The 11,870-nt window shown below is 39.7% G+C and overlaps 1 protein-coding gene across 1 annotated transcript; it reads left to right on the top strand.

The window, feature by feature from the left end:
- The first annotated feature begins 1,856 nt into the window (after positions 1-1,856).
- On the top strand, positions 1,857-4,775 carry gas1a (growth arrest-specific 1a). The gene has a single exon (XM_055039874.1). The coding sequence runs from the start codon at positions 2,428-2,430 to the stop codon at positions 3,214-3,216; it is 789 nt and encodes a 262-aa protein (XP_054895849.1). The 5' UTR covers positions 1,857-2,427; the 3' UTR covers positions 3,217-4,775.
- The last annotated feature ends 7,095 nt before the right edge of the window (positions 4,776-11,870 follow it).

Below are 11,870 nucleotides of genomic sequence, written 5' to 3'. Positions count from 1 at the left end.
CTGTGTTAGCCAGCCGTAACTGACATTGAGTGCATTGTTTGCAGTGGGAAGCTCACGGCTGTGGCCTAAAGGTACATTCCTGAGATCAGAATTCTGTTTGAAATACAAACAGCCTTTGTGCCCCCGTTGCTCTCATCCCTCGACTCCCCCATCCACATCAAGCCTCGAGAGCTAAGCGGTCTCCTCCAGCTCATGTGTCAACATGTGGGCTATCATTTTACTCACACCCACGTATGAGCGCGCATATCTCATCAAAATGACACACACACCCTTGTGTCATTTTGATGAGAAGGTCCAAGTAGATATTTGGGTTCTTGTGGAAAGAAAAACTGCAAACACAAACACTGTCTCCTCTTTAACTGACCGGTTTTGATGCCCAGAGAAAGCATGCAAGTAAAAGTATGTTGTGTACAGAAGTGACAAAAAGTCACTGTACATACATAACCAGGCACACATGTTCAAGCCTGGAAAAGAAGTTTTATTTTGGCATTTGAAATTTAGCTGCATGAGTTTAGGTTTCTGTCCATGTTGCTCAGAGTTAGCTAGTATTTGAAAAGATCAAACATAATTTATTGTTCAGCAGACATACTTGAAAAACTTGAATATAAATTGATAGATTACATAATAATTTGGAATAGTTCAAATAATTCATTTTTTGCTATCTCTTTACTTAAGTATTATTGGTCAGAGTGAAATACTTTAATAGAGGATTTACTGAAGTCTATCAAGTTGTATAGATAATAGAAAAATAAAACTCAATAATGAACACACAAATCAGCAAATTGTAATCAGTGTTTTATTTGGTACCGTGTTTAAGAACAAAAAAAAAAACAAGTGAAAGAATGTTTGATGGTTTTATTGTCAGTTTTATTCTTAGACTTTATTTGATTTCATGTGTTTTTCTAACAAAAGCAAACAAAAAGATATTGGAAAACCAGGTAACCTCATCTAAGTGAAATTTTCTTCTTACAGTGATGTATAACATCACTGTAATTAAATTGTAAAAGCCAAAAAAAAAAAAGAGAAATTTTTTGTTTTCCCAAATATATTGCAAAAATCTTATCTTGTCACTTAACCCAAAAGGATGTATATTGTTTGTGTATTTTCTGTGGGACTACATCCTTTGTAAAAAACAGATGTGTTTTACTGTGGATAGAACATTTTTAAATTTCTTTTCCAATCAGTTCTGAACTGATTGTTTACGTCAAGGCCGTAATGTCTCTACATACAAAGTTTTAATCTATTTTACGTGTACTATGTTTGGAGCAGAGAAAATGACATTAAACCAAGTAATGTCAAAAGTAAGCTTTTGACATTACATTTTATAACATAAGAAAATATGAAAAGAGTTCAAGCATATGGATAATCTCTCACAGCATCATCAAGGTTTTCTTACATCTGTAATTACATTTACTATTGTTTCATGTAATAAAAAAATCAGATGATTGTTGTTTTTCTGATATAAAAAAGGTAACTGCTGCTTGTTATACCCACTGATCGCCAAAGTGCAAATAAAACTGGAAGCCTACTGAGTATTATGGGAAAACTGGGATAATAAAGTAGATAATAACTTTAAAAAAAAGCCTACGTTCTATTCCAACTAATCTCATCTTATTATGACTTCAGGGTTCTCAGTTTTATTACAGTTAGTCCAGCGAGCACATAAAAGCTTTCGCAATAATGTCTCCACATAATTAGGAGCAATGTTCCCACCACTCAATCTACACTCAGGCGCATTCATCCTCTCATCATGGAGAGTTTTCTCAAGGCTCGACCTCCTCCCACCATAAACTCCCGCCCATTATTACGTACAAACCCTCAACAAGTTGCCAACCAATGAGGCGCACTTCACAAATGTATGGCGAGGGGGGCTGAGAAAGCCAAAGACAAATGCTCAAAGGGGCAGGGAGTGTAGGACCACTTTGAGACCCACAAGAGTTGTTGTTTCCCCCCTCGTACTGTTTGTTTCCAGTCCCTCTCACAAGTAGCGCTTAATGATCCAGCTGATCGGGGCTCGTCCGGCTTCTCTCTCCGGTTCCTGGAGATCCGCACGACGGAGACCCGCTGCAGTGGAGGCAGTTGTTCCTCTTCGATGTAATGAGAACTCTCCCACTTTTTTGGGGGGAACTTTTCTCTCGTTCTCTCCGTCTGAGTTTCTGATTAAGTTTTTCATTTGTTGAAATTTCCACGCCCAATCATGTACGGATAGCGGACGGTTCGCGCAGGAATCCGGTTCAAGTGGATCAGCGCTGACGGGTTTCTGGAGACGGGATTACACGGCACCGTGGCAACCCGCTGAACGTCCACGCACGGGCCCGATAACGCACCATCTGGCCCGGAGTAAATAACACTTCTCCAGATTGGACACTATCAATGGATGGACTTATGACACTGCTTTGAGTCTGGCCGAGTCAAGCAGCCATAATAATGGCAAACTCCAATCTTTCAATGCATGGTCTCTGCAGAGCTGTTTGGCCTATTGGCTGCGTGCTTCTGATGTTTGGCTACTTCTCTGTGGCTTCCCCGCACCACGGTCGGCAGCTGATCTGCTGGCAAGCCATCCTAAATTGTAAAAACGAGCCCGGTTGCAACTACGCATATGACCACTACGTCCAGGCCTGCGAGCCCGTGCTGAGCGGGGCTAAGAAGAGGTGTCCCAGCCACTGCATCTCTTCGTTAGTTCAGCTCAACTTGACCAAAAGCGGCCCGGCTCTGGAGGATTGCAGCTGCGGAGAAGACTTGAGATGCGCACGCACCAAGCAGGCCATCGAGCCGTGCCTGCCGAGGACTACCAGCACGGGCTGTACAGAAGCCCGGCTGCAGTGCGGGAGGGACGCGCAGTGCAGCTCCGCCATGCAGGACTACTTGCACCACTGCGGGAAACTTTTTAACGGCGCGATCTGTACGAACGCCTGCCGGAACGTGATCGCGAACATGCGTAAAATCCCCAAGGGTCAGAAGCTGGAGACGTGCATGTGCGACGGGTCGGAGAGGACCATCTGTGAGTTCATTAAGAGCAGCATGAAGATGCTTTGCTTCGACAATCCAGACCCAGAAACGGAATACGGCAGCGGACGATGGGTCGACGTAGAGGACGACGATGATGACAACCCGGACGGTACAGTGGAACCGTGGAGTAGAGCCTCTCTCCCGGCTGCGGGCCGCTGGGGTCTGACCCTGCTGGCTTCTATTCTGGGTCTGTCGCCCCTCCTTTAATATGTGTTTCCTATTGTTCCGATAAAAAGGCAATCAAAACTTTTGCCACTCCTTGTCCTGCTATAGTAAAAGCCTGACAAACTGACCATAGTTGTCTTCGTCATCATAACGGGATAATCCTCTGCAAAAAAGGATCAGAAAGATCTGACACCACTGCAGATGCTTTGCTTATCAGATAAGCTAAACGGGATTGCCTACTTTTTCTTCCGGTCACAGACTCTGATTGTCATCCTGTTTTAATCAGCTGTGCACTGCCAATCATTCTCCTTAGTTGTAAAGTATGAACTATTTTTGTATATGACAAGGCAGTTGCCATTTGGCACCACTGATACCTGATTTACAAATATTTAATGTAACTTGTAAATAAGATCAGGAGTAAAAGTGAAACAGTAATTTATTACATGCCTCCAAATAGCCAGCATGTGTTTAAAGACTGAGTATTTCAGCTTTAAAGGGAATTTATTTTGACTGAAAATGGTGTAAATGGACTGTAAATACATGTATAGCTAATATAGATTTTCTTTGCTATTTGTTCAGAAAATCCTCTATGTTTTATGCTATGAGATGATTTATTCATGATGCAAAGTCTAGATTAAAAGCAAATGTCTAAATCCACTGTATTATTGCCTTAATGATATCCTCTTCCCCCGAAGGCATAAAAGAAACTTGAAGATAAAATTTGCGACTGTGAGTTGTTTGTCTATTTGTGCCACATTGCTTCATTGGACAGTGTTAAACTAGATGATTCGTGAAGTTTTGTAAAGTTTTGACTCAGTCGAAGATATTTATAAATTGATGCTCTGGATGCAATAAACAAACAAACAAAAAAAATCTAATTAGCTTTAATAAATAAACAAGACTGAACATTTTGCATAGGGTGTATTGCAAGCACGTAAGAGGTTTTTTTTTAAATATGCACTTCTGATCACTCTATGTTGCATTAGCAAACATTTTTATGCTTATTGAATGACAGTAATGTAAATCAGTGGAATGTTTTTTTTTTGCTCATAAAACTTTACATGACGGCTAAAAATGAAAGAAGAGGTCACTTTTTGTCAGTAATCATGGCTTTTGTTGAAAGCTGTAGTATTGCTCGGCTAATATGCTCTATTTTAATCAAATAAAATACAATTATTTGACAAAACTAATGAAAAGCTTTGTTAGCGATCCTTGTGTTGTTTCTCAACATTTTTAAAGACTTTTGGCCTTTTTTTAAAATGTTGCCCATCATTATCCCCAACCCTTGTTTCTGTAACTACAGCCATACACACTCCTTTAAGTTTCCCCCTGCTGACTGATAGCCTAATGACCTGCAATGTCTTGATTTAGCTGCCTTTTGTCAAAAACAACTGTCGTCATAAATCAACAAACCCCCCTCTACAGCCACCAACCACTCAGCTCTTCACTGAAAGTCAATGACAGCTAAAAACTTTGCCTCTATTTCCTTTCCTTACACACATTTCTGCAAATAATTATCTTTCACTGGGGAATTTATGTAGCATTTGAATTGATTTGATTTTCTGAGTATTTGCAAATAAATAAATAACATAAGAAAAACAGTGGATGTTGCAGAATCATCTCTTTCGGTCGGTGCTTTACGTCCATGATGTGCTGCAAAATGTTTTATTAACGCTGCGGACAAGGGCCCTCCAGCTGAATGGATGGAGGAGAAGTCGAGTGGCATCTTTGTCATGGAAATGTTAAGCACATAATAGTTGGGTAGCACAATGGGGAGGCACTTCATTCTTTCAGGCTGGCTTGACACCTCTGGAGAGCCGAGCTGTGGGGAAGCATGTGGGAACGATCTGCTCAGGCCCTTGCTGGAAGAAAAGAAGTGGAGAAAAATGTGTGACAGGCTTGGGAAGGGAGCATTTTCTTACCTGTGTTTCCTTAATGTGATTCACACTCCAAAAACTAGAAATAGCCACCAAATTTGTTCTAAAAAAATAGAAAATGTTTCTTTTCTCGACATAGTTTTGTTTTATAAATAGATTGCAAGCTACTAAAACTCCATGCCCGTTTTGTTATTGACTGCAAATGCAGCAACTTCTAAATGAAATACCTTGTCAGTTTCCTGCAGCGTCGGTAATGCGATCCACCGTGCCTGAAGCTTTCCAGGGAGGAGAATAGCTCAGCAGCCCAGCTTGTCCTCCCCTTCCTCCTTCTCTACCCCCTCTTTGTCTTTCTTTTTGCTTCTCGCATTTGTTCAGGCAGTTTCAGCACTTAGGAAAGGCACAGCGTGTGTTGATTAGGCTGCAATAATGCACAATGTGTGAATAGAAGAATGAAGTGCCAAAAATCTCACAAAACTTGCTTGCTTGTCATAAAATTGAATTGGTGTAAATTCTGGGTTGTAGTTTGTCTCATAGTTTTGTGCTCTCACAAAAAAAATAAAAATAAAAAATAAAAAACAGCATTCGAAGTTTAAAAATCAAGAATGAATTTTAAACACTGTAAATGACAACATGGTCTCTCTTCCTCCTTGAGCATAGAAGGGATTTTACATGGTGTATGTGCTCGTGCGTGTGTGTTTATGTGTGGTGGTTTTGGGTTTGATTTACAAACTGTGGCTGTTTGTGTTCCAGCTCTTTGAGCATGTGTAAGGTATCTCTGCCATCAACTGTGCTTCACTGAGCTCAGTTCACTTCCAAACTCTGTCTCCTTGGCCTCCCGAACAAAACGGCTCACACTTCACCCCATGCAGATCACTTCACCCCTTCACCCCAAGCTTATCACAGCACAATGTTTACAAAGGTGCTGTGCTCCAAACCAACTGGGAATGCTTCAGATCTGCCATCCTTCCTAAGCAGATCAGAAGATCTGTATTTATTTTTTCTGCCTTTCTAAGCAAAGATCTGAATATTCACTTATCACTTCTTTCCTGATTGAGTAATGTAACATAACACATTCAATTAAGTTTCTATATCTCTCTATGCAATTACTTTAGGTATTAGATAATTTAACATATTACAAAAAAACTCAACTACATGCCTTCTACTTTGATCCAAGGTATAAAACCCAGACTGATCTACTAGATTTCAGATTGAAAAGCCTGATTCATAACTCCTCGCTTTACATTGGACTTGGTGATGTGTGTGAAGATGGTTGGTCTTAAAGTAAATTGAAGACTGCATAGAGTTTGGAGTTCTGTATCTAGTGAATCTGTTGAATGTTGGTGACCTCTGTTTACTATGCACCTCAGCTGACCCGGCTTTATATGTTGTGAAGCCATGTCCAGACATCCTATCACGGTGCCACGCTGGGATTCAAAAACATACTGAGTTTCTTAAAGTGTTGCTGCAAACTGAACAGATCTCAGTATACAGAATGGAAGAAAAGAAATTAACAAATTATAATGTTTTAAATCCTGAACTGCTCCTCCAAGGATTCTTTTGCCTAAATGTTACATCGATAAACTGTAAGCCTGAAGCTTGCTGTTTCAAATCTTACTGTGAACTTTAATGCTAATGTACGCTGACGATATTTCTCACAAGCTTTTGTTTTGGCCTTATGCAGCAGTAAGTGATGGAGAAGTGGCTGGACAGTTGACATGGCTAAGATATAGGAGGAGGCACTGAGATGGAAAGTTCACTGACAGGATTAGGAATTAATCCCCCTTAAATTACCACAGGGTACTCGATGGAATGGGCTCCACCTTAACTACCCTCTGTGCCCCTGCTGTAATGTGTTGAGGTTTATATTCAGATTAAAAGTCAGTCTTCTGCTATTAGCAGTTTTATTTTCTCAATAGTTTAAATATTGTTTTGTTATGAAGTATAAACACCCCAAAATCATGTTTTTTTTTTTTTTTTTTGTCACAGATTGGGTCTAGTAATGTTCACTAATTATTTAATACAGAAGACTATGTGCCAATACAAAACAAAAATGATTGATTTTGAATCTTTTTCCTTAGCTGTACTTGCCGATGTCTGGGGATCTTTTAAGAAATCCTTGCTGTTTCTTTCCCTACTATTTCAGCTGCCACTTTGATTCCATCATGCAAGACCTCTGTTGAGTTCACAACCCTTTGAAATGAGAATAAGGGCCTGTAATCCAGTTACTCAAGCTACAGCACGACTCCTCAGGTCCTGAGAGAAAACCTTCAGCACTAATCCTACTGTCATGAACAGAAAGCTCTGCTACCTGACTGTTTGTGGCAGCCATTTGATATATTCACTGTTTTAAATGTTGCTGCTAAAGGGAGGATCACAAAGTGTTACATACTGGTTCTAGTACTTGTGTAGGATTGGAAAAAATCAAAAAGACAATGTGAAAAAAAAAGAAGAAAAGAAAATTTCTAGGCGAATACTTTCACAGTCTGTAAACTGGTAACGCTGGTGAATATTCAGATCTTGCTCTACAAACAGTAGTTCAAGCATTGACTACTTCTTGAAAGTAGATTTCTGACATCTGAAGAGGATCGGAAGTCCTTGACTTTTTGAAGTAAATTACAAAAGGCCCAAACTCAACCTGTGGGATACAAAATTAATTGTTTGCTTTTAGCTTTAGTGGCTCTTGCATCTCCTTCAGCTTGTAACAGCCCTTAGGTCCGGCTGCCTCGCAGGCTTTTGTAGGGGGAGGTCCTCAGCATGTTCACACATCGCTGGAAGAGCTGGAGTGTTTGTCTTTCACTGAAACCACAACACAAACAACTTCCCCCACAAATAAACAAAACATGAAGCAGGGGCCACAAGTGCAGCAGGATGCTGTCCAAGAAGCACAGAGACAAAAAGTTCGGGCCGCCCTCTGATTTAAAAGTGGGGCTTTTTCTTATGCGTGTAGACTTGATATGTATGGACACGCACTGATTTGCAACAGGAAGTGTTTCTTTGTGGAGGAATGCAGGTCAGTTTCATACCAAGATAACTAATCTGAATTTTTCTCCCATGATTACCTACACCTCTGAAGGCCTTTTCTATATATGTGCACCTTTGTGGGGGCCTCAACTATTTAAGGAAGAGGAGTATACAGGCAAAGGGAAGGGGGGGATGGGCAGAGAAAACACAAAACTTGCTGACACGGGGCATAACTTAATTTCCACGGTAGGGGGACAGCTGTGCAGAGTAATCTGCCATGGCAGCCCATTCAAACTTCAATGGTTCACTTGACCCACCAAGAAAAACTCAAACTGCATCCAGCCCCCTCCGATGAGGAGGCGGTGACCGGGCCACCATTTATAGGATTGTCTTAAAGAAACATACCCATCTCTCTTGTTATTGATAACACCCCCCTCCTCACAAACACACCCACACACACTCAAGTCAGTGGGATTCTTAGCTAACTGGACATCTCAACAGGCCACATGAATTTTTAAGGAGCTCATGTTCTAGTCTTTTGGAAAAATATAATCTTAATTTCCACAACAATATGAAAGGAAGCAACAAATTGCACTTACAAATATGAAGTGATGTTTGGATTATGATAAATGCACATAAAAATACAAGTAGTGTATAAAACAATACTTTGGAAAAATATCAGTGAAAACAGTTTTGTTTGCATCAATCTTAGCTTTAATGGGAAAGCTTGAAAGTACGTCTCTGTCCTTCTGTATATTTTCCATACTTTTCACTCTACCACCTAAATTAACAATTAACTCCTAATTATTTTTTTGTGCAAGCATTAAAATTAAAACAACACTAAGTGTTTAACTAGAAAGCAAAAGTTCTCTCCCTGAAAATGAATAATGAGGCCAAAGCATGGGAATTGTGAGGAGTTAATAGTTTAGCTGTGGAAGTCAATAGGGGCTGGGGGTCTCACTCCATTAAACTGACCCCCAGGGCCACGTATTCATCCCTCACGCATTCATTTCCTCTTTTATGTTCTCTTGTCCTTTCAGAGGAGAGCAGGCAATAGTAGAGCTTCACACAGAACTGCCCTGGTACAGACTGTAGGTCATAAATATGTTGGTTAGCTTGAGCCGCTTTGTTAACCTGAGTACAAGCAGAAGCCCTGAAAGTTAACAGAAATCCAGGATCAAAACACTGGTGACTGGTTGTGTCTCTCAACGTACTGTTACTTTAAGTCTTTATTTAAGTGTTCAGAATCCTTCAGCTTTTTAGGATTTGGTCACCTTTCAACTTCAAACTTCACCATATTTTATCAGCTATCCTGATAAAACATGATGCTGCCACTAACAAACGTCGTCTCAGAGATGTTGTGTTCAGGATGTTGTCCAATGTTAGTTTTTCTTCACATTTTGCTTGAGGGCCACAAAGATCAGGTTGGAACTCATTTAACCAGAACTCCTCCAGAGTTACATGAACCTCTTGGCTGCTTCTCTGATTATTGCTGCCTTTACCCAACCTGCTAGCTTAGGGGGATAGTTTTAGTCTTGGTAGGTTTCAAAAACAGATTGAGCATTGCTTTAAACTTCTCCACAACTTTCACTCTGTTTCTTGGTCTTTATAATGTTGTTTGCTCATAAATGTTCCACAAGGCCATTTTTACACCTACAGTTTGTTTACTTTGGTCTGAATCAGCTTAGTTTGTGTACTTCTGACACAGAGAAAGCCCCAAGCAAACCAAAATCTGTAACCACAACCCACATGGGAACATTAATTCTCGTTATTGGTCTGAGGTATGTGCATCAAATGTAAATACAAGGAACAGATTTTGAGGTAGTAGGAAACATGGAGAAATTAGTCACATCACTAGTTTGTTTCTTTGTACTATTTTATGCAAAATTATGAGAAGTATTCTGAGAAGATTTCTTTAAAGTTTTATGAAAAAGATTCACTGCCATTGTTTATCATTTTGTTTACTTTATCTAGAGTTTGTTTTTGCACTGTTCCTGAGAGCATATGTTGTGAGTATGGTTATTTTGGTGTACACCCTAGTGTGGTTGCAATATTCACATCTTCACAAATGAATTGCACTGGAGTGGGGGGCTGAACTGAGTTTTCTAAGCAAAACATCTTAAGGGTATCAATTTATAGTTATATTGAGAATAAGACAGTATTTGTGTTTAAGGGGCAAATATTCTTTTGCAAGGCACTGCAAGATGCTTCATTTTTATTGCGCTAATTCTTAAAACATTGAAACCATTGTTTTTTTTTTGTGAGTTATGCATTTATTTGGACAGCATATAAAACAAAACCTGATTCAAAACAAAACAAAAAAAAACCTGCTTAAATAATATCTTCATTTAGGTCAAGTTCAATTTATATACATATGCTGTTCAGTAACTGTAGGGTTTTTGTGTACTCACCAGATTAGTAAATGATCCATATAGGCTCAGTGTGACCTTCTAAACACTGCTTTTTAGATCTCTTTTTGTGCTGAGCTTCCTGCAGAGGCATTTGTAAACATCTTTAAGTGAAATCCCCAGAGCAAACACATGCAAAAGCCTTCGACTTGCCGCTCTTCACTTCTCTGCCGAAAGGGCAGAGGACGTCTGCGTTTGAAGTCCAACAAGTGGCTGTACAAGAAGTGCTGAGTGCAGTTTGGAACAGGAAGCAATCACTTGATTTAAAAAACAGAAAATACAAGATAAATAAACAAAAAGTGATGTTTTTTTTAGGCATTTCCTTTTTTTTTCTTGTTGCTAATGCTTCATAATAAGATGCCAATTTATTTTATTTCTCCAGTAATTGCTAAGCACAAAAAACAGACAACAAGAAGCTACTGTTGTCTTTAAACATCTTCCCCACTCCAACTCTGTCTGTCTCTGTGTTACATATGTTAATCCATACATCTCTAAATGTGATGAATTTCTAATAAACTGTGCTGACATGATTTGAACCCATAATGAATTATCCAGTTTAGGCACCAATAGCTGCACACACAATTGTGTAGTTTAGCAAAGCAACTGGTGATTCAGGGTCAGGAATAAAGCTCTCTTTGTGCTTCACTTTATAATGAAGCAGGAAGGCTTTCAGACGCATCTGCATTGTTTTAGGGAGCGAGATTGAATCCATGAACAAGAAAACCGAAAATGCAGAACAGAGGCGTTTCACTTTTTCTGCAGTTCCTTGTTCTTGTGATTCTGAAAACAGTCAAACTTTACTTGTCCTTGGGATTCATATCTGAAAGAATTTGAACATAAATAGGTGCCCCACTTTTCCAGCGCTGGTTTGTAATAAACAATGTAGTGGTACATAGTAAGAGAATGGGACATGACTAAACAACTGAACTATGCAAAAAAAAAAAAAGATAACATAACTGATCAAGACCATAATCTAGTCAAAGTCAGGTTTATTTATTTTTGCACCGTCCTGTTTACTCTTCTTTGAGCCCACAGATAAAAATCCAGTTCATGAGCCTGTTAGTGAAGACACAAAGTTGAGCGAGTCCTTTCTTGAACCGCTTATATGTCACATTAAGGACAGTGTAGAAACAGCACAGGAGGGCGGGCCGTAAAACTAGGAGTTCGTAATGTCTGGAGCTAGAAGCAGGATTTGTGTGCTTGCATGTATGTGTTGGGGGGAGGGGACGATCAGGAGTGAAAGTGAACAGACTGCAGTTCTGGCAAGGTAGTGGGAGGGTTGTTTTTGTCAGCAAAAGTAACACAGAGCAAAAAGACATGCACATACCAAGGAAATTATGCTGATAGTGCCTTTGTACACAGCTCCACAAGTGCTTTGAAGAATAAGCAAGAGAAAAAGCCTCCACCATACTTAAATTTTCCAAGTATACAGTAACATTGTGGGCCTAAA

Source organism: Poeciliopsis prolifica, unplaced genomic scaffold, assembly GCF_027474105.1.
Source record: "Poeciliopsis prolifica strain line A6 unplaced genomic scaffold, Auburn_PproV2 SCAFFOLD014, whole genome shotgun sequence".
NCBI classification, from domain to species: Eukaryota; Metazoa; Chordata; class Actinopteri; order Cyprinodontiformes; family Poeciliidae; genus Poeciliopsis; species Poeciliopsis prolifica.
Note: the sequence above shows the minus strand (reverse complement) of the source record. Positions and strands in the feature narration are given on the sequence as shown.